The following is a 22,081-nucleotide window of genomic DNA, read 5'->3' on the forward strand; positions in this document are numbered from 1 at the left end:
GCGCTCACCGGCCTCGCCTCCGCAGCCGGAGGGAGGGAGGGAGGAGGCGGGAAGGCGGGCGCGGGCGGGGGAGGAGGCGGGACTACGGCGGGCCGTAGCTGGCGCCGAGCGCGGTGGGAGAGCAGCGGGTACCCGGCTGGCTTGGCTGGCGGCCTCTGCCCGCACCTCGGCGCCGCAGCCCCGCGTCTCTCTCGCCCTTGGCTTCGACTCTGCGGCCAGCGACTTAGAGGAGCCGGCGGGAACCCTGGATCACTGGTACGTTGGACGGGGACCGCCACTCCTTCTGCAACCTTTTGTGCTGCAGAGGTGGCGGTGGTGATGGGTGGAGTACGCGCGTGAGTGTGGGTGCCCCAGTCAGCGAGCCACTGTGCCAGCCCCAGGCACGGCGCCGCCCCTCCCTCCTCGCCTCGTGTCCCGGCTGGGCGAGCGGTGTCTGTGTGTGTGTGTGTGTGTGTGTGTGTGTGTGTGTGTGTGTGTGTGCAGCGCAGGGAAGCCCCGGCCGCGCCGGCCTGCTGGGTGGCTGGCATTGCAGCCTCGGTGGCCACCGGCTTCGAGGGGGGCCGGTCCCCGATCCCCAGTGCGGATGGCAGACTGGGGTGGGGCCCGCGCGGGGTGCAAGAGCCCGCAGCTTCCTGGCACAGGGGTGGGGCCGGCGAAGCCGGGAGTGTGCAGCGCGTGTGAGTGTGCGGGGGCGTGCGCCCCGTGTGCGCGCGGCGGGCGAGCGAGCGAGCGGACGAGCGGGCGTGCGCTCGCCGCCAACGTGCGGTGCGGGGAGACTCTGAGACCCGGAGCGGCGCTCCAGCGGTGCCGAGGTGCGGAAGTCTGGGTACGTTGGCGCATGCCATCTCGGCCGCTAGCGGTGCCCGCAGCGCCAGGCCCAGGGAAGCCCATTGAGAAGTAGCTCTTGCCCGGCCTGTCGCGCCTCTGGCCCCAACGGTGTGCGGGCTACTACTGCGGGGGCCAGATAACGCTTGGCGGGAGCCCAGACGACCTTATCGCGCCCGCCCTGTGCGCGCTGCACCCCGCGGGCGAGGCCGAGACCGGCGTGGCGGGGAACGGTCGGGCCACCCGGCGGTGGCGTCTGTGGACTGTGGATCGCGGCCCGGTGCTGGCCCGAAACTCCCGCGGCAGATGTCTCGGGCACCGCCGCCCTCGCCCCACCTGTCGCGGGTGGACTTTGGGGCGGTTGGGAAGCGTAGAAAAGGGCATCTGGTGGCGGGCAGCGGACAGACCTTGAGAAGCAGCCCATTGTGAAGCTGCCAAAGTCGCTCTAGTGGTGGAATCTGCAAATCTCGGCCACAAGGCCAGAAAAGAGCCCGGGTCGCGGAGGGAACGACGGCCGCGTGCTTCCCCGCCCTGGCAAGTGTCTGGCTCGCTAGAGACTCCAGGGCTCTCCTCCCACGCCGCTTTGCTCCGGGTGGGCTCTCGATCTCTGCAAAGCCGGGATTTGCGCGCGCGTGTGTGTCTGTGTGTGTGTGTGTGTGTGTGTGTGTGTGCGCGTGTGTGCGCGCGCGCGGGCGCGGGCGTGTGCGAGGTTGGGAGACACAGGGAACACTGGAGCTGAACTTTTTCATCCTTTGAAGAGGAGTAAGAATGGAAACAGCAACATTGCATATTGTTAGCTGCTCCTAGCAGGGAGTGCAGATCCTGCAGAAGATCTCCGAGGTTTCTAAACTTCGTTTTACGTTGATTTTCCTCAAGAAAGCCGCTCTGTAATTGACGGTGGCGAGGTACTTTATGGTGGTACAAGAATGTAGACACTAGGGGTTGGGAACCACCCCTTCACAAAGTTTATTTTCGCAATTAGTTCAAAACACGGTTATTATCCAGGATGCTTTGGGTCACAGTGTGTGCTTACTTTCTTTTAATGAATGGAGGTTCCGCTGATTTTTTTTTTTTAATGGTACCTTGGATTATAAACAAAACCGAGAGGATGAAATGTAAGCGTTCATGAATGGGCACGAAGACCACTTAACTTTGGTAAGAGCTGGTGCATAGACTGTGATTTTGGTATGTTCATTTAATTGTAAATGGGACAGTTAGCAATAAATCTCCCAAGGTGTAAGGTATACCCACCGGCATTACTGACAGCCAGTAAGCTAACATTATGTGCTCCATGTTTTCGAAGAGTACCTTAACATTAAGTCTTAAAAGTAATTGGTGTGATGAGAACAGTAATTTACAGGTGCTATTTAATGTTTTGTTTCCTCATTTGTAGCCTTGGTTATTTTCTCAATGAGTACCCAGTTTTCAGCTTTTCTTTGGAACTTGCATCACCTCCACCATAGACTTCTGTCCCCCTGTGGCTATGCTTCCAGAAGCGGGAGGATTCTTGTAAAGACTTCGTGTAGACTTGTGGTTTCAGCTATTGTCAGACATGTTTAGGGGGAAGCTGAATATGATGTAGTAACGTGGGTTTGATTTTAACTAGCAGAGGTAGAAACAAAATGAGTGCCGGGCACTTTAAGGGAGTTGCTATTAAGAGAACTGATACTAGAAAGAGGAACATGTTTATGTCTTACTGAACCAATTATGGGTCGCCTTACCATGCTGGGAAGGTTGATGGTTTGTTAGTAAGGTCAAAGAAGACCTTTAAAAAGTCACACCGTACTTACTAACTGCCCTTCTAAACCCTTCGTGGTTTAATTTTACAAACTGGGGAAAGATAGGAAGGTAGGAAGTGGTCTCCATGGTAAGAGCCCGTGGCTTCGGCTAAGCATTTTCTTTTCCACCCAGTGCTGCAATCTGGCAGCTGAACCATTTTATTTTTGTTCAGTGTTTTACTTGAAGAACGTTTTGGTCCCTTATTTATTTTAGAGTAGGCTTTGAGAGCAGAAGAATATTTTGCTTACGAAGCATTTTCACTACTTGAACTAGAATTTCCCCTGCTCCAGGGTCTCTCCTCCAAGTCCCAGGTTTTGGGTGAATTAAAACTCATCACTTAATACTCTACTTTTTTCTCCTACGAAATTCTGTCTTTTCCCAGTACCATCTTTAATTAGTAGTGGAATTTATTAAAATGTATGGTGCCTCCATATATATGTATATATGTATATAAAGCATATATACTATATATGTATATATAGTGTTAAAATTTACCATTTTTTTGATATTTAGTTAGTGGATGTGGGTTGATGCCTCAAGTATAGCAATTCAGGATTTAAGAGTAGAGCATTTGTTTAGAACTGAACATTTCCACTTTCTTTGCTTTGTGGGAAGAAGGAAACTTTGGGGTTGCTGGCGTTGTTCCCATTTGCTGTTGCACAGATGAAGTTTGTGTTTCCTGACCTTATGCTTGCCCCCTCCCCTTGCTTCTATGTACTCAAGAAATATTGCTGAGTGGTCTGATATGTCATTGAGTGAATGACTGGGTGGATGCACCTTCCAAAGTCCACAAGCGGAAAGATGTCTTTCCCTTTATAAACCCCGTACCTTTTTTTACTGCTTTGTATGATTCTGGAATAGGGTAGCAATATGTTTCTCATCCGATGGTATTTGAAGGTCCAAGAGGTTCCACAGATAGTTATGCCAGGGTAGGAACTGTGAACCAATGTGTTTCTTTTTGAAGGGCTTTATTATACTCACTGTAATGATGCACATCATTTACCAGTTCGTGTTGGAAACTTGCTGTACTTGTGGAGCCTCCTTGCAGTCAGTGTTGGATGTCTTCCCCTCTTCCTTACCTGTGACTTCCCTGCCAACAGTAGCTGGCTGCACTTGGTGATGTTTAAGTTACCTGTCCACATAGTTTACAGAGCAATGTCGTGGAGCTTTCTGTTTGTTTCAGCTCTTGCTATGGGAAACATTGTATCTTCAAGCTTTAGGTTTATTGACTTTAGTCTGTTTTTCTATTCCTTCCCCCCCCCCTTAAGAATTTGTAAACAGTCTTTTCCATTCAAAGTACAAGCCTTCAAATGCCAAGATAAAACCAGAGTCATTTTCGTTTTGGGGATGTATAGATTTTTAAAGTATTCTACAAATGGATGATTTTATTTGAGAGTTATATTTTTGGGGTTGCTTTATTAAAGCTTTTAATCTCTGTTTTAGGAATTGGTAGTGAAACCTTTGCTTTAATTCTAGGTGGGTAGCTCTATATGCTGTCTCAAAGTAGGTATGTAAGTACAGTATTTCTTGGCTCCGTTGTACTTATTTTGTGTCTTTTTCTTCACTGTATCATTTCTCCCTTCCTGGTGCCTGTGTCTAGCTGATACTCAGTTACACACAAATAGAAATGCCAGGAGCGAAAATGAGGACCAGGCAGATGCTTCTATACTTGGCTCACCTTGGGTCACTGCTGAGGGATCTGTTCTATTTTTGACTTGGCAGTGGCAAACTAGGGATAATCAGTCACTACACTTTGCTCATTATGAAATTAGAGACCGTTTCCTAGAATTCATCATGAGCCCAGTGATGTTTGATAATTGCTTTAAGGTTCCTCTGCTTTCAGTTTTTGACTGAGGGTTTAACCAGGTCTTTCTATTGGTGTTAAAAAATGTTCGGAAGTATAAATATTGTTCTAGTGCTTCTAAACACTCGGAAAGAATATGCCACCAAATACCTGGCATAAATTATGTGACAGTTGAAAGGAAATTTAAAACTTTCTTTATTCAAAATTAAGGCATCGTATAAGGCAGACAAAAGGCATTCGCATTTTTCTAATGTTTCCTTTTGCTTTTCAATCTAAGTTTGTAAGACTCTGTGTCAGATTTCTCTCACTTTATAAGTAGTGTTGCCCTGGCATCCAACTGTAGAATAGCCAGTAGCTTGCAAATGTTGTTGGAGATTTTTTTTCCTGCCATACTATTTGTCTTTCTTAGGATTACTGTTGCTGTGGTGAAACACCATAACCAAAGCAACTTGGGGACAAAAGGGTTCATTTGGCTTAAACGTCTACATCTTAGTCCATTCCATGGGAACACAAGCAGGGCTGGAGTCTGGAAGCAGGAAGTGATGCAGAGGACTTGGAGGAGTGCTGCTTGTTGGCTTGCTCCTCATGGCTTGTTCAGCTTGCTTCTTTTTTATAGACCCCAGCACCACCAGTCCAGGAATGGTACCACCCACAATGGAGTGGGTCATCTCCCATCAATCACTAAAAAAGTGCCCTTCTCACTTTTCTACAACAATATCTAGCATATTATCTATATTTTAAAATATTTATCGTGTGTGTGTGTGTGTGTGTGTGTGTGTGTGTGTGAGAGAGAGAGAGAGAGAGAGAGAGAGAGAGAGAGAGAGAGAGAGAGAGAGTTAGTTCTGAGGATTGAACACAGGTTGTCTCTGTCTTCATACTGTAAAATCCTAACATTTAAAAAGTTTGACGTCACCTTGGAACTAGTAATAAAACTGTTTCCCTCCCGTCTTTACAGCAAGGAGGTAATGTAACATTTATATGAAGTACCTTTTGAAACAGAGTAGGATTGCACCCACAGAAATGAATGAGCGCATGCTTTCACGTGCATGATTATTGTGTGTACTGCCGTGCTTATATAGAAGTTTGAGGATGGGAAGAGAGCCTTGGAGCCAGGCTAGTTGGTATGCAGATTCCTGCACTCCTCTCAAGTAGGAATACTTAACTGAATACTTCACGGTGGGATTAATAATACTTTCTTTAAGGGCTAAAGATTATATCACATAAAGTATGTCTTTTGACATATAAAACATAAAAAAATGGTTTCTTTTTAAGTCTCATCCCCTGTCACAAATCTATTCACTTAATATATCAGTGTGTATTTCCTAACAACGTTCTGTAAACTCTTTGAGGGGTAAATATGTGAAGCAAATATTTTTATCCTTAGGAAGCAGATTTTGTTTCACTATTTTTCAGCTTCCGTTAAGACCACGGGCCTCATTGGAAAGGGAGGTCCAAGTCTTAATTACGCAGATTGCTTGTTTGCTAAATGTAAACATGGTTGGTGATAAAATAAATTAAATAGAACATGTCTGATCTTCACATGACTGGTAGCATCAAGGTTCTTATCATGATGGTTTTGCTGTATTAGCCATTTCTGGATATTAAGCAAAATTCCTTGAGTTCAGTAAATTATCTATTTCCTTTGGTTGAAACTCCCCTGTGCTGGGAGGAAAATAACAACCTAGCAGTTCTTGGCCTGTTTCATTTGCTTTGGTCTTTAGTCTGAGAACATGTTGTATAGCACATTGCTACATTTCCCGACTTCACACAGCTATGTAGATAAAATGAATCCTGGCCACTCCTAGGAGCTCCCACCTACCTTATGTTGAGCACAACCTTGAAAACTCAGCAACCTCTGAAGCCTCTACACATTGAAAAGGACTTTAAGGAACCTTTTGTTTTTGTTTTTGTTTTTGTTGTCTTAACAAATCAATCCAGTTAACTGGGGATGCAAGAGATAAAGATAGTTCCCTTTAATTCCCATGGTGAAGGGGGGGGAGATGATGTTGAAGACATGCTCGAGACCTTGAGTATGTTGCTTTGTTTGTCTCACTAAAAGTGTTTTCTGAGTCAGGGAGGTGCCTCAATCGGCGAAATGCCTGCTGTGCAAAACTGAGGACCTGTTTGTTCCCTAGCATCTACATAAAAGCTAGACATGGCAGTGCACTTTTAAAACCCCAGTTCTTGGCAGAGACAGGAGAGCCCAGTGACTGCTAGGCTAGTAGCCAAGCTAAATTGATGGCCTTTCAATTTAGTTAGAGACTCCATCTCACAAAATAAAATCAGGACTTATGAGTATGGCTCAGCGGCAGAGTTCTTGCTTAAGATGTACAACGTCCTGGGTTCACTTCCCAGTACCAGTATAAATAAGGTTGAGTAGGAAAGAAGAAGATAGCCTCTGATGTTGACCTCTGGCTTCCACATGTGCATGTATGCTTGTATGTGCACGTATAAATGCATGTGCACATGCACACACAGACACAGACACACACACACAAATACACACACGCTACCAAGAGCCTTCCAGTCATTTGCCTCAAACAATCTAACAAAAGTCTAACAAAAGATACTTTTATTGTTGCTATTTTAGAATTCAAATGAATAGACACCAAAATTAATTGTATAATGATGGATCACACATCTGTTAAGGGCTTGCAGCCTGCAAAACACGTTCATCGGCCTGAGTTCCCTCGATCCATATAACCTGTGTTCAAGAGGGACAGGGGTATGAATGGCCTCATTTTAGAGATTGCTGTTTATGCACAGGAGGGAGAGTTCTTAGCATGGCCACAGCTAAGATCTACTTTTTGTGCCTGTCTGAGCATTGCTTTTTCCCCTATACAGTCTTCTGAACACATCAGTGGGAATGGAGTGGGTACAATTATCATGTAAGCCTTTAGTGTTTTATGTGTTTTTATTTAACCTAGTTAAATACTCTTAGTTTGTAGGTAGAATTTACACAGCATAACATAGGGGAACAAGTACCATAAGATGTTTTTTGAGTACTCATTTAGCCAGAATAACTCAAAACAACTTTTTAATTGAATTAATTAGTTACAGTGTCTCATATGCCCTGCACCAAACATTTTAGTACCTCCTGTGACTTTCATTCTGTTTTGCAGTTAGAATTAATATAATTGCTTTATAAATTGTGTTACTCATTAAATTACAGGCTTATTTTTGTGTCTCATGTTTAGTATCTGGAGTAGAACAGAAAAATTATTATGCCTGTGCTCCCTTGGGACTCTTTGGAAGTTGCACAGTGACATCATCTGGGATTTAGTCCGGTAAGTTATATCTTGTTGTTTCTGTTTGTTAACCATTAAATGAGCATAATTGTCATGGTGTCTGTTAAAGATGACATAGGTGAACATGTGAAAATGGTGTCCACGTATTGTTACAGCTGTGTGTCACAGTCCTAAGACTCATGGTTGGGATTGAGATTATGATTGTCGCATGCTAAAATTATTTGAAATGTTTAGTGCTTTTATATGTTTTCCTTTTTGTGGAATTTCTAGAAGATATGGGAGGTCTTAAGGAATAGTATTTCAGAATATATGGTAGAAAGAGTTGCTCAACTCTTTAAAACTCTGAGGGATGTTTTAATAAAAAAAATTTCCAAAAACTGCTGAAGTAAGTCTCAATACATTCTATTTATGTGTTTTCATAAGTAATGGTGGCTGAAGGAGAATTACTTTCACACAGTTGTAATTGGCTGCACACGTGACTCCTCTCTATTTTACCATACTATGAGTAACTTAAAAGTATGCAATACTTTATCATCTTTTAGTTTCCCTTCCCCTAGGCCTGTGTTTATGCTCACATTGTTGTTTGTGTGATTTCAAGTCTGATGGGGAATGACTTAAAATAGCCTTGTAGCTCTTTAGCATTTTCAGAACTATATTAATGTGAGTGGCTGCTCTTTGAATCCTTGTGGTTTCTTGCTTTGACTTAGAGGTCATTGTGTCTGCAGAAGGCAGTTTCGTACTCAGTGATTGCTGAATGGTCAGCAACTGGAGAATGATTTAAAAGGATAATGGGGGAGTGTGCTGGCATTAAGTAGATGGATGGATCATATTTCATCCATTGAATGCGCAAGAAAGATTTCATTTTTAATTTTGCGTATTTGTTTATGTCTGTCTGTGGGTTTGTACATGTGAGTGGCTTTCAGAGGCCGGAAGAGTGCCTTGAATCCCCTGGAGTTGGAGTTAAAGGTAGTTGAGGGCCAACCAACATAGATACTGGGAGCAAACTCTTGGGTCCTCTTCGAGGGCTGTAAATGCTCTTACCTGATGAGATAGATCTCCAGCTTCCAAGATGCACTTTAAAAAACTGAAAGCACTACTAAAATATCTAGTCTTTAGGAAGGGAGGTAATTTAGAAATTCCCAGCACATTTAGAAAGAATACAGTCACCAGCCCACCCAGCTAAAGTAAACTAGAAGAAATGGGCAGGAGGCTCAGGGAGACATTTGCATGGCTCTCTGTATGTATGTATCTGTATGTATGTACATAGTGTACATTTATACTGTTTCTCTGCACACTGTATTTTCTTTAAAATAAAGTAGCAATCTAGCAGAGCTACAAAAGGTGAAGTTACTGTGGGATAATGCTCTTGTACACTGTAAAAAATCTGTCACTCATATTGGTTTAATAAAACACTGATTGGCCAGTAGCCAGACAGGAAGTATAGGCAGGGTGACCAGACTAAGAGAATTGTGGGAAGAGAAAAAGGCAGAGACACCGTCACCAGCCAGAGGCAGAGGAAGCAAAATGAGAATGCTACACTGAGGAAAGGCACTATAGCACATGCCTAAAAATAGATAAGAATTATGGGATAATTTAAGTTGTAAGAGCTAGTTGATAATAAGCCTGTGCTAATGGGCCAAACAGTTTATAATGAATATAAGCCTCTGTGTGTTTCCTTGGTAGTGAACAGCTGTGGGACTGGGTGGGACAGAAACTTCCTTGTACATGAAGTAATTCAGCTTGGGGGATGTTATCACTGAAGGTGGTCAAACACATACAGGCTAACTGCTGAGTTTTCCTTTTGACTGAGACTATGTAGCCAAGAAATTATAATGTTTTGGAGAATCATATAAAACATGGCCCTAAGTTACCATCTTGCTTTTAGTTTCAGGGTTGAAGAATAACTTGCCCACTGATGTGGGAGTGTCATATATCAATATGTTGATTTCATTGGTTAAGTTATAATAAACCAGCTGCTTGGCCTCATGGCTTGGAACATAGATGGGAGGAGTAAACAGAATAGAATTATGGGCGGAAGAGGAAGTGAGGTCAGACTCTGCTCTGCTTCCGGGGAGAGAGAGCCGACAGCTTGGGAGCACAGACGCCATGCTCAGCTCTCCCGGGTAGACGCGATAGCTCTGCTCTCTGAGGCACACGCGATGAAGATGGATGTAGGCTAGAATCTTCCCGGTAAGCGCACCTTGGGGTGCTTACAAACATCATTAGAAATGGGCTAGTCCAGGTGCGAGAATTAGCCTGTAAGGGTTAGAGTTCATGGGCCAAGCAGTTCTTTAAATGAATACAGTTTGTGTGTTGTTATTTCGGGCGTGAGCTAGCCAAGCGGCTGGGGTGTTGGGGACGCAGCCCCGCCGCTTCCTATTTCAACAGCCCACAATAAAATTGATTTGAGTGTAGCTTGAAAGTTTCATTTGTAGTATGTTTCTTCTCTCCATCCTAACTTCTCTACCAGTCATTGATTAATTTCTGGCCTAATTATTTTGCATTTTCCAGAATGCCACATAAATGAAATCAAATGGTATATAGTGTTTCTACCAACTTGTTTCACTTGTTGGGTTCCTAGTTTTACAATGTTCCTTGCTGAATAGTATTCCCTTGTTTCTTGGAGTGATGTTTGGACTCTTGCCAGGTCTTGATAAGCATGAATGATGCTGTCGTAATTATGTTCGTGTCTTAGTCTGTACGTTTATTTTCACATTTTCTGTGGTAACTACCTGAGAGTGAGGTAGGTAGTTGAATTATTTAACAAGCATTTATTCATCTTTATAAGCAATGCTAAACTGTTACTCAGTATACTGTTAAGTAACTAATATCCCAGAGTGCAGTCAGGTGAACTCAAATCTCATTCACCATAGATTTATTTAATTTTATATCCAGTTTTAGTTAGTTTGCTTAGCAGATTTTTTTTTTTTTTGGCCTTCAGTATATTAGAAGGAGTAAATTTGAAGGCTTCAGGGATAATGACTGTAAGACAGATTATCTCCATCTGAGTGACTTAAAGAGGCAGAAATTAGAAGAGTGGAATTTTTCTGGCATGTACAGTGTGGCAACCTTTGTGTATATTAAAATTACCTGGTGGTTTCACTGTTGTTACTCATTTTTAAATTACTTTTTAAAAAAAGAGATTTATTTTTATTTTATGTGTCCATGTGTTTTACCTGTATAAATGTATGTACACCTATGCTTGCTTAGAGTGCCCTCAGCACAGAGGAGGGCATCTGAGCTCCTGGGCCTGGAGTTAAAGATGGTTGTGCACAGCCATGTGGATGCTGAGATCAAAACCCAGACTTTAGGCCACTTGTCTCTATTCCAGCAGTGGAGGTAAAACAGGCAAAGTGCTAAGATCAAATGGACTAATAAGCTCTTAGTCATGCTTAGGAGTCCTCATCTGCCAGAGGACAACTCTGTTCCCCTGTGTTCATTTCAGGTCCCTCTTGAGAAGGATTTTGTTAACATGGTGACGTTTATGTTTTATGTATTTAAGACAATCATGTCTCCTTTTACATTGTATTGCTAAATGTTGCTAAACACAATAAAACATATGAAGCAGCATTTAGATTACTCAGGTGAATTTTTTTTAGTTAACCCCAAGTTTAAAAAATCAAGAAAATAAAAAGTTCGGTTTTTGTTTTTGTTTTTAGAAAAAATAATTGTGAGGCTTGGGAAATGGTCCAGTCAGTAAAGTGATTGCTGCACAAATACGAGGACCAGAATCCAATTACAGATTTGTAATCTGTCTTTGGGAGGACAGGGAGAGGTGGATCCCTCGGGCTCTTTGGCCATTCTTGCTAGCATACTCCAGGAGTATCAGGGTTATGGGAGTCTGTCTGTAAAAAACCAGCCAACCAACCAATAAACTAAAACAAATCAAAAAAGTCACAAGGAGGATGGCTCTTAGAAATAACACCATAGATGTGTCCTCTTGATGTCCGCATGCATGAGCATACATTTATACGCACATTTATATACATGAACACAGCTCTCTATCACTCTCTCTTACATATACACACTCACACACCTTTTTTGTATAGCAGTCATGAAAGGTATGAGTTATTTTCAGAGCAGTTCTAAGAAGCCAGGACATTTGTGCTATATCTTCAGAACATTACTCCTTTTTATAGGAAATATACACAATTTTGAATAGGAAATAAGGTTTCTTAGAGAGCGTTAGAAATGTACACATTGCACTCAGATTGTGGTCTTTTGGCAGCTCCTGTAGGTGCCTGGAGAATCTCCAGTGCATGTGTTGTCAGCCAGGATTCAAGCTGGGGTGAGACATACTATGCTCACTGCCTTTAACATGTGCATTCTGCATATTTTTGTAGTACATATAAACATTTTCCCCATTTGTTGAAGGAAATTGGATACTTAGTTTATAAGTCTGTGCAAGAAATGTCTGTTGGCAGTGAAAATACCTGAGTTGAGGTCAAGACTAGAAGCCATGCATGTTTTATTTATCTTTTCCCTTTGGAAAAGGCAAGCACGCTATCTTCTTAGCTCACATTTGTCCTTTCTTAAGCAATTCTTACTTATAAGAAATGAGAGCAGAAACACGATACTCTCCTCGTGAACGTATAGATTGTACTTTATACAAGTCTTTACATTAGCTTTTGGTTATATAAAATAATTTATTCTCCTTGTAAAAAAGATGGGAATATTTTATGTAAAGCTTTGTGGTAGTTGCTATAAAAATTTACAAAGCATATGTTCTTTGACTCAGCATTTTAGTTTTGGAATTTCTTGCAAAATTAGACTCTCTCTCTCTCCCTCTCCCTCAGACATGGGTGTGTCTGTGTTCCTGCAGTATACATTAAGTAAACACCTACTCTCATAATTGTGACTGTAGGGAATAAGGGGGAATACAGTTAAATATCAATATGAGTTTCCTCTAGCTATTGCACTGATAGGGGATGAAGAGAGATTTTGATTTTAATAGAAATGTGAACATGAATTATTTGAATTGAACATCTTTCAGTCTGCATGGATTGTTGACTGAGGTTTCTGTTCTGCCCAGTTCCTGCAGTCGTTAAGTCCCAAAGAAATGCACAGAGGTCTACATTAATTATAAACTGATTGACCTATTAGCTCAGGCTTCTTATTAACTCTTATAACTTATATTAGCCCATAATACTTGTCTGTGTTAGCCTTTGCTTGGTACGTTTTTCGGCAAGGCAGTCACATCTTATTTGATCTGTGTCTGGCCTCCTCTCTGTTTGGGAGACAACTGCAGACTGATCTTTCCTCTTCCCAGAATTCTCCTGTTCTCTGTGCCCTGCCTCTACTTCCTGCCTGGCTACTGGCCAATCAGCATTTTATTAAACAAGTGTAAGAAACAAATCTTTACAGGGTAAAACCATTGTCCCACAGCAATGGATTACTTTTAGACGTTTCAAAAATAATAAAATAATCAAATAATCATCAAATCAGGCTAGAGAGGAATGGAAAGTATCTGGGTGAGTAAAGTATCTATGGAAATGTCTGTGGACTAAGGCTATTTGAGGATCTCTGCAGTTCCTTAAGGAAATAGAAAAGATGGTGCTCCAGACCTGTAGCATGGAGGAGGATGGTGCTCCAGACCTGTAGTGTGGAGGGTGGTGCCCCAGACCTGTAGTGTGGAGGATGGTGCCCCAGACCTGTAGTGTGAGGATGGTGCCCCAGACCTGTAGCACACTGAGTTTGTCTCTTTAGTGTACCCATCAGATTTTCCGTTTGGAAATACTTACTGTCCTTTTTCTCCTTTTACACTATAACCAAACTTCACAGATCCTTGGTACCATAAGAAATATTTCTGATAGCCCAATACCAAGGTTTTATGACTGAGATGAGAAAGGTGTGTTGAGAGAGAACAGCAAAGCAGATCAACATCGTAGTTGGTTCAAGAGTCCAACCACGGGATTCCATATCTTTTGACTTCTCAGATAAAGCTTCAGGAGACGAAAATTTTTCAGGTGTATAGTGTGCTAATGTATACATGTAATGAAGGGTAATGATCAATGATTTTTTTTTCGAGTTTGTAAATGGAATACAGCTGTTAGGACACAGTGTTTATGGAAAAGAATTTTTGTATACCCGCTGTGTAGTCCCACAGCTCTTTGGAGAACTCGTTCAGGGTGCCATGGTGCCAAGGCTACTGTCAGTGTTGGTATTTGTGCCCAAAGAATGGAAGACTCCACTTCTTGGAATATTGAAGAGCTGGAGGGTGCTACACGTTTTGAGCACTAAACAACATTATTTTCTGTGTTATTTTCCGGATCTCTTTCTTTTAGTATCAGCCAAAATTCACAGTTGTACAGTAGCCAATAGTGAAAATACATGATTGGTATGGGCTAACTGAGGGTCATCTAGTTGAATTATTCTTCATGTATGCCACCGATAAATAGTCACACCTGTGAGCGTTGCCCACTCTTGGCTGTTTTGAGAAGATCTTGTCATTTAAAAATTTGTATTTGCCGTATCTCTGTGAGTTTGAAGCTAGCCTGGTCTACAAGAGCTATTTCCAGGACAGATTCCAAAGCTACAGAGAAACCGTGTCTCAAAATAAATAAATAAATAAATAAATAAATAAATAAATAAATAAATAAATAGAGCAAAACAAAATAACAACAACAACAAAATTTGCATTTGCTTGTTTAAAACACAGTTTCAAAAGCACCGTGTAACTACAAATTGACTTTTCTAGTTTTTATCTTTTTTCTGTATGTGTGTGTGTGTATGTGTGTGTGTGTGTATGTATGTGCAGGTACATGAATGTGTGTGTATGTAGGGGAGAACAGAAAACAACAACTTGGTGTATTGTTTCTTAGTTGCTGTCCACCTTCCCCCATTTTGAGACAGAGTCTCTCTTGACATGGAACTCACCAAGTAGGTGAGGACCCAGGGATCCGTCTGTCCCTGGATTACAAGCTCTTGTCTTGTATGTTTGTTTTAGTGTGAGTTCCAGGGGTTCAACTCAGGTTCTCATGCTTGCAAGGCAGACATTTGGCTAGCTGTTTCCCCAGCCCTATAGTTTTTGTTTTCTATTCTAGACTTTTTTTTTCCATAGAAATTTTTACTGCTTCTGTTAATGCAAGTTAACCTTTTTTTTCCTTCTAACTTTTATTTCCAGTGTTCTCCCTTAATTAAGTCTAAGAGACATTCGGGGAAACAAAGAAGTTGTCTTCAATGATGCAGACTGTAAAAGCATTGGATCTGTTTTCTTGTGTGTGTTCATGTATGTGTGTGTTTGGCCTTAACCATGATACAGCTGTGGAGGCCAGAGGTCAACATTAAGTGTCTTCCATTATCACTCTCCACCTTATTTTTGAGACATGGTCTCTTCCTGGCCCCGGGCCCTTGCCTTTTTGGCTAGGCTGGTTAGCCAGTGAGACCCAGAGATTCTTTTGTCTTGCTTACCCCCCAGCTCTAGGATTATGGATGCTACAGTACCTAATTTCAGTAGGTGCTGGGGATCTAAACTCAGGTCTTGATTCTTGCACTTTGCCTGTTGTGTCATCTCCCCACCCCCTATGCTATGGCACATTTCTTGATTCACTGTTTATTATATCTGCAGAAGTAGTTTTTTTGCCTATTCTTCTGATGATGTTCACCAGAATATTTGTGATCCAGTCTCAAGGGGTCCTTTTAGAAGCTGAAACAAAATGCTGAGTCATGAATGGACTTGCTCAAAGTAGTAAGCCTGTGGCAGTATTTTCATGGAAACGCTGAAAGAATATGTAGTTATAGTAACCGTAGCTGAATTTTCTGTTAAATGCTTTTAAAATAAGAAACTTGGAGGCTGGGGTATGGGTCAGTGGAAGAGTATGGCTTAGTATGCTTGGGAGTTGCAAGCATACTAACAAACAACATGAAAGACAGTTCCCATGGAAGAGTTCCTGTCTCAAGATGTGCCCCAAGTGTGGTGCTGTGCACCCCGGAGTCTTCAGCTGTGGCAGCGGTAGGCTGACTTGGAGACCCCTCGGTCTTTGCTGCCAGTTTTTTTGAAAGTAGAATTTGGGAATTAGCAAAGCAGCTAGGCCTTGTCTACAGCTGGAACAGTTCTGTTTAACAAATGGCCCATGAAAATTGATTCCATTATTTCCTCAGATTTTGGTCTCAGTGTTTACATTCATTCAGGAAATACTCAGGAATTGAGTACCACAGAGCATTGCTTTTCTTTCGAACGCGCTGGAGAATGGGAGCTGCGCGGCCGCTTGGTGCAGCCTTCCATCTGAGGAAACTGAAAGCTTGCCCATAGGTGTTCTCTTTCTGAAGCTTGGCTCCACGCTGCTTTCATAGTGCAGCGCCATAGGTGTCCTTTAGAAGAACGATGTATGAGAAAAAAGAGATCTAGGGATCGGCATGTTAAGGAATACAAGTTAGATAACTGTCCCATCTGTTCTCTTACTTGGTGGAGGGGCAGGGAAGGGGAAGGGGGACTGCTCAGGAGGGCAGAGGAGACGGGCGGGAAGGGGAGAGGGTGAGTACAGACAGTGAGGAGGGGATGATATATGATCAAAGAGCCTAGCATGCATTTGTGAAAGTGTCCGTGAAGCCACTGTTGATCCAGTCAGCATATTAATAAGAATTCCAAGCAGTCTGTGGGAGTCCTGGTTCTTGTGGAGTATCAAAGCTCGGATATGTACCTTTTCAAATGTCAGTCAGTGCAACACTGAGATGAAGGAAACCACCCAAAGAGCTATTTCGTGAGTAAACTCACTGCCTGTAACTTGGGATTAAAGTGCTAGTGTGTGGTACCCAAAGTGTGCAAAACATTTTCCAGCTCTTCGAATTTCTCATGAGGAGATCTACAGGCAGCTACTACATATATGGTACTTAAAGCCAGTTGTTTGTATCTGGAGCAAGAATATATAATTCAGATATTTTATATGAGAGAAGACCTGTTTTGCTTTGGTCTTAGTATTAGATATTTATGCTATAGGATATTAGACACAATTAGTTCTTTGATTTCTGTTTCGGAAATGTTTTCCATAGTGAGTGTATTGTTTGCCCATGTAGAAGGCATTATGTGTCTCATACTAGGCACCTCTGTTTCTTCTGATAACAACCTAAGCTAAGTCATTGTCTCCCATGTAGACGTGTAACGATATATTTGCATAGAATTTTTTTCTAGCTGGGTGAAATTTCTTATTGACTTCTGGAAACTTAACCAATGCTAAGTTTTCATCTAACAGTAATGTATATCTCATGACATGACATGTCAAAGTTTGTTTCTTCAGTTTCTGGTTTTGCAAAATGAGATACCATTTCTACCTGTTTGTCTAGATCATTGTATTCAGCTATCCTTATCTTCAGCCTCAAAAATATATCCTAAGAGCTCCGAGTTTGCCTTAGTAAAGCAGAATCAGTGCAGTGTTGGAACACTCTGACATCTCTGACATTCCTGTTGACCACAAAAGCCTGTGCTTGCCCCGTATGCCTGCGGCCTCATTCTTTTGAAACCTGCTTAGCAGTCCTCCCCCACTCTAGGCAAAGTAGACATCACAGCACAGCATTTATGTGGATTACCACCCAGTCCAGAATAGATAGGATTTGAACTATCAACGTTAAGAAGCTCATAGAGCAAGTGAAAACGAGGGGGTTGGTAGAAAACCATGGAGTGCCAGACCAGGGAGAAATCAAACCAGTACTCATTCAGTGAGGGCAGGCAACTTCAGTGTTACTGTTCTAGGCCATGTGTGTGTGTGTGTGTGTGTGTGTGTGTGTGTGTGTGTGTGTTCCTGCCTTTCCCTGACTGGACCTCACTGCACGCCTGTTCTTGGCCTTTCAGCATCTCTGTAAACATTAGCGTTCAGCTGTGTTGTATATGGGGACTGTCGTAGGGACAGGTGGCCACTTGTGCCTCTTCAGTCTCCTAGTGAAGGGAAGTCGAAATCAACTTCACAGGGTTACTGTTTCATTTGGTTTTAGTTTTCTAACTGCCTGAAATTTAAATGAATACTGAAACTTTAGGAACTAGTTCCTTGTTTTGTGGAAGAGCACACGAGAATTATGTGACATAATAGCCTTTCTCAGTAAGTTTCTTGTATGAAAATTAGTTACGTGACATTTTGATTAGTATTAGGAGATACTGCCTTAAAACCAGTAGAAATTCAAGTGAAATTAAACTTCCGCAGAAGGCATTCATCTCTGTTTTCCCTACTATGTTGTTGCCCGGAATTGTATTATCTGCGGTTTTCTAGGAACCTAGCCATTATTCATGACACCGTGTGTCATTAAGTTTTCAAAACTACACAAAGTCATAATTGCAATGAACAATCCTGTTATTCATTGTGAATCATTCTTTTTGTTAAACGGTTCAGGAGTACTGTCTTAAGCTTTGTACAATAAAATAACTGTGCTCATGATATGTTTATGATTAAATATTCACATAAATGACATTTGGTATTTTACATGTAACTTGAGGATTGATCTACATTTATCTTGTGTGTATGACTGTTGAGTCTGCATGTGTGCCTGTGCACCACGTGTATACAGTGCCCGCCCACAGTCCAGAAGAGGGCAGTGGATCATTTGGAGGCATTACAGAAGGTAATGCTGCCCCGTGGGTGCTGGGAACCATACCTGGGTCTGCTGGAAGCACAACAGTGCCCTTGACATCTGAGCCATTTCTCTGGGTTCATTTTACATATGTTTAATACTAAGTTTCACATTCTCCCAGTGGATTTAGGGCTGGCTTGTAACTAGGGAATGGTGTCCTTGAATTCCCTTGGCGATTTCTGACAGGAGGAATTTTTGCATGGCTTCCGCCTCTCCTCTCAATACTCAGCCAGCCATAGGGTCAGAATAGCTGTGAGGTGAATTGATCGGTCAGTAAGTTGTGTTATATTCTGTTGTCTTCCTTCAAAGCGCAGTTGCAAAGACTTGCAGGTGTGAAGAATGAGGCACTTCCATAATGAGAGGACATTTAATTTTCAAGTCAAAATTTATTTGAAACTTTTTTGTGGATGCCTGTGTGCCTACTTGTCCTTGCATATCGTTGCAGTCCATAACGCATTTTAAAGCATATCAAGAGGTAAACTCCATGTGCATGAATTGAATGCTGTCTTGGAGAAGTACCTCATTCTGATTTCTTCATCTGAACCCCTCTGTAGGCCTTCAGATTCTCATTTACCAGCCTGTGAATCTTTGAATGGCAGTGGTCATTTCTCACCTACTCTGAAAAGTTTCCTAGACAGGCAGAAATCTCTCTCTTGTACATCGTCTATCTTCCAGACAAGTATTTTTCATGCTCCGTCCATGTGTTCTGGCAGGATCAGGGGCTTGGCCCAGAGCTCTGCGTTAACCTTCTCTAACCTGAGTCTCTTTACTTTCAGGAGTGTGCAGCCTGGTGCCTAAGATGGAAGTAGATGTAAATGGGGAGACCAGAAGTCCCCTGACCACCCTGCCCTTACCTGTGGCTGAGGGGAGCTCACCAGGGAAAGCGGAGACAGAGAAACCCCGCTGCTCTAGCACGCCATGCTCACCCATGCGTCGGACTGTGTCTGGTTATCAGATCCTCCATATGGACTCTAACTATTTGGTTGGCTTCGCAACTGGCGAGGAGCTCCTGAAGTTAGCCCAGAAGTGCACGGGAGGGGAGGAGAGCAAGGGAGAAGCCATGCCGCCCTTGCGCTCCAAACAGCTGGATGCAGGACTTGCACGCTCCTCTCGTCTGTATAAAACTAGAAGCAGGTACTATCAGCCATATGAGATTCCAGCTGTTAATGGCAGGAGGCGAAGGCGGATGCCCAGCTCAGGAGACAAGTGCACCAAATCCTTACCTTACGAACCTTATAAGGCCCTCCATGGGCCCTTGCCTCTATGTCTTCTTAAAGGTAAGAGGGCTCACTCCAAATCCCTGGACTACCTCAATCTAGATAAAATGAACATCAAGGAGCCAGCCGACACAGAAGTGCTACAGTACCAACTTCAACACCTGACCCTCCGAGGGGACAGAGTGTTTGCTAGGAATAATACATGAGCAGCTCCCACCGAATTTCAACCGCTTTAGGCCAGCCTGTACTCGGCTAGAGAAAAATCTACTGTCGTACTCTGTACATGACCCTTCACGTTAGAGATGGTTATATCAGCTAAGTGTTCCTGGAACATAAAAAAAAATTGTTTGGATCAAGTTTTGGATACAGGAATGAGATCACAGGTACTGGGGGTGGGGCGGGGGGCTACCATTCTAGAGCACGCAACTGCAAAGGAATCAGAATGTTGACCGTTAGTTTGCATAGCTTCTTAGCTAGAACAAGGTTTTGGTGCAGTCATTTCACCTTTATGATTCTGACACTCCAATGGGGAATGTTACCTGCTTGGTTGTCGCTGACTTGGTAAGATTCACTCGAAATTTCCATTGAAGTGCTCAGTGCTTCTTGGATCTCTGTATTTTACTATACAATGTATGTAATGATTTGTCTTATGAAATTTAGAGCTTGAACACTGCTGAATTGGACCACTTTTTATTTTTAAATATTGAGTTTAAATATTTTATAACTGGTTTTGCACTGAAAACAATTAACATTTCAGATTAAGAGAGTAATCTTTTCTTCACTTGCCTCAATAATACTATTGAGTGATGGATTTTTTTTTTTTTAATTTCCGCATGGGAAGTTACTGATCTCTATGGCTGTAAAATACTCCTTTATAGCATTATTAAAGTGTGTCTTAATGAAATTAAATTTGGGATACAAAGTATTTATTTTACAACGGGTGGTGGGTGGGATGCTTCCCCAGGATGTTTCTGACATGGGGTCTCCATCAGTTGGAAACATTTCCTTAGTGCTTATTATCTAATTTAAAATCCACATGGAACTTGAAAAACAGAAAGGATTCTCTCCACCAGGTTGTTGATGTAGCATTGCTTGCATCTCCACTTCTGGTAGGCGAATAACAGCTTTAGCAGAGACTCTGGCGACTTTGCCTTTCAAGTGCTTAAACTGAGTATGAAGTGACACCAGTCCGCACGTCCTTGGCTCTGTCCGGGTTCAGGTCTCTGTAGCAGGGCACTCATTGAGATGCTAGTTTCCGGATTAGCGCAGGAGCCTAACGTGCTTCTGCAGTTTTAGTGGGCTAATCCTAGATTACCTACCCATTTATGTCTCTCACACTGGTTTAATTTGTTGCTAAAGAAATAACTCCTCGCCTTTAGTAACAGAAGCGACTCAACTACTCTTGACCATAAAATGTATGTAACTTACCTTTGTAAACATTTCGATTTCATTCAGTCTTAAAGGTGCAATTTATTCCTGATTTGGCATTGCTGGCTCTACGGAACTACATGTTTTATGTTTTCTTTTCGGCACTGTGAGTTTCTTAGGGGTTAGCAGACTTACTCAAATAAGAACACGTTTTTATTGGTGGCTGGGTCATTCCTGGAACAATTGTGGTTTTCCTGTGTCCAGAATGAATGACAAACTTTATTTAGAGCAGAATAAATGTTAGAAACTCCAGGAACTCTTTAACAGAGGCTTTATCATGCATTCATAGAGGCAGCCATGTGACAACAAGTATGAGAGCCATGAAGATGCTGCTTCGTGTCTTACCGAGTTGATCAGAGTTTTTGGTGGCTGGAAAGTTTCCGCTGTTGTCTATTTTAAAGTAAACTGCACCTTTGTAACATATTGTATTGATGAATGATCACTAAGATTAACTATTATCTATACAGTCAATAGTTTGACAAGTAATAGAATCCTGTCAGATGCCAAAGAGTTGGGATTTTTACATTTACTGATTAAACACCGTTATTTATTGATGATTTACCCTCTGGAACTGTATTATTTCTAACTATGAAATAAAAGGGTGATGTCAACATACGCGGCTTTGTGGTGCTTTCAATGAAATACACCGTTCCTGAGCTAGTTAAGGATTCTAAACCCAAGGGGCTGCCAAGGTCGCTCGGCTGGGAGAGGCACTTGCTCCCAAACCTGACCACCTAAGCCTGATTCCCAGGACTGCCATGACAGAAAGGGAGAGACAGTTGTCACAAGTTGTCCTCTAATGTCCACATATGTGCCATGGCATATGTATACACATGTATGCCTGTGAACACACCTAAGCAAGTAAGTACATGTGTGAAAGAATTCCACTCAAGCACTTATTTCAAGGCTCTAGTTTTATGAAACAGAAGCATGTGTGTTTAATGCTCCTTGTCACTTCAAGGTGAAGGCAGTCTCCTGCAATGGTACAGATCCAACCTCCTCGTTGATACACTATGTGCCTGACAGATTGTCCTAGGTACCTACATTTCTTGAACCAAATAAAAAAATATGTCACTTTCTAAATTTTTCTTTTCTTTGGAAAAAAACGGGTATGCAAAATGATTTGTTACATAGCTGTAGATAATTTGATATAAAACGTGGGCGTTCCAGGCCAGCCATTTTCAAAGAATTGAATTCCTGTGGTAGGTAGCATGTTACCAGAGGAG

The 22,081-nt window shown here is 42.4% G+C and overlaps 1 protein-coding gene across 5 annotated transcripts; it reads left to right on the forward strand.

The window, feature by feature from the left end:
* Nucleotides 1–88: 88 nt before the first annotated feature.
* Macir (macrophage immunometabolism regulator) lies at nucleotides 89–21,485 on the forward strand. Of its 5 annotated transcripts, none has more exons than XM_050153499.1 (3): nucleotides 89–255; nucleotides 7,606–7,695; nucleotides 18,987–21,485. In XM_050153499.1, exon 3 carries the CDS (start codon nucleotides 19,010–19,012, stop codon nucleotides 19,631–19,633), a length of 624 nt encoding a protein of 207 aa, XP_050009456.1. In that variant the 5' UTR covers nucleotides 89–255; nucleotides 7,606–7,695; nucleotides 18,987–19,009; the 3' UTR covers nucleotides 19,634–21,485. The 5 variants fall into 5 exon arrangements, with proteins under 5 accessions (XP_050009456.1, XP_050009460.1, XP_050009457.1 ...); XM_050153500.1 differs by lacking the exon at nucleotides 89–255 and adding an exon at nucleotides 468–826; XM_050153501.1 differs by lacking the exon at nucleotides 89–255 and adding an exon at nucleotides 468–812.
* Nucleotides 21,486–22,081: the final 596 nt, after the last annotated feature.

The sequence above is a fragment of the Alexandromys fortis genome, unplaced genomic scaffold, assembly GCF_014885135.2.
Source record: "Alexandromys fortis isolate MF-2015 unplaced genomic scaffold, M_Fortis_MF-2015_v1.1 scaffold_61, whole genome shotgun sequence".
NCBI lineage: Eukaryota > Metazoa > Chordata > Mammalia > Rodentia > Cricetidae > Alexandromys > Alexandromys fortis.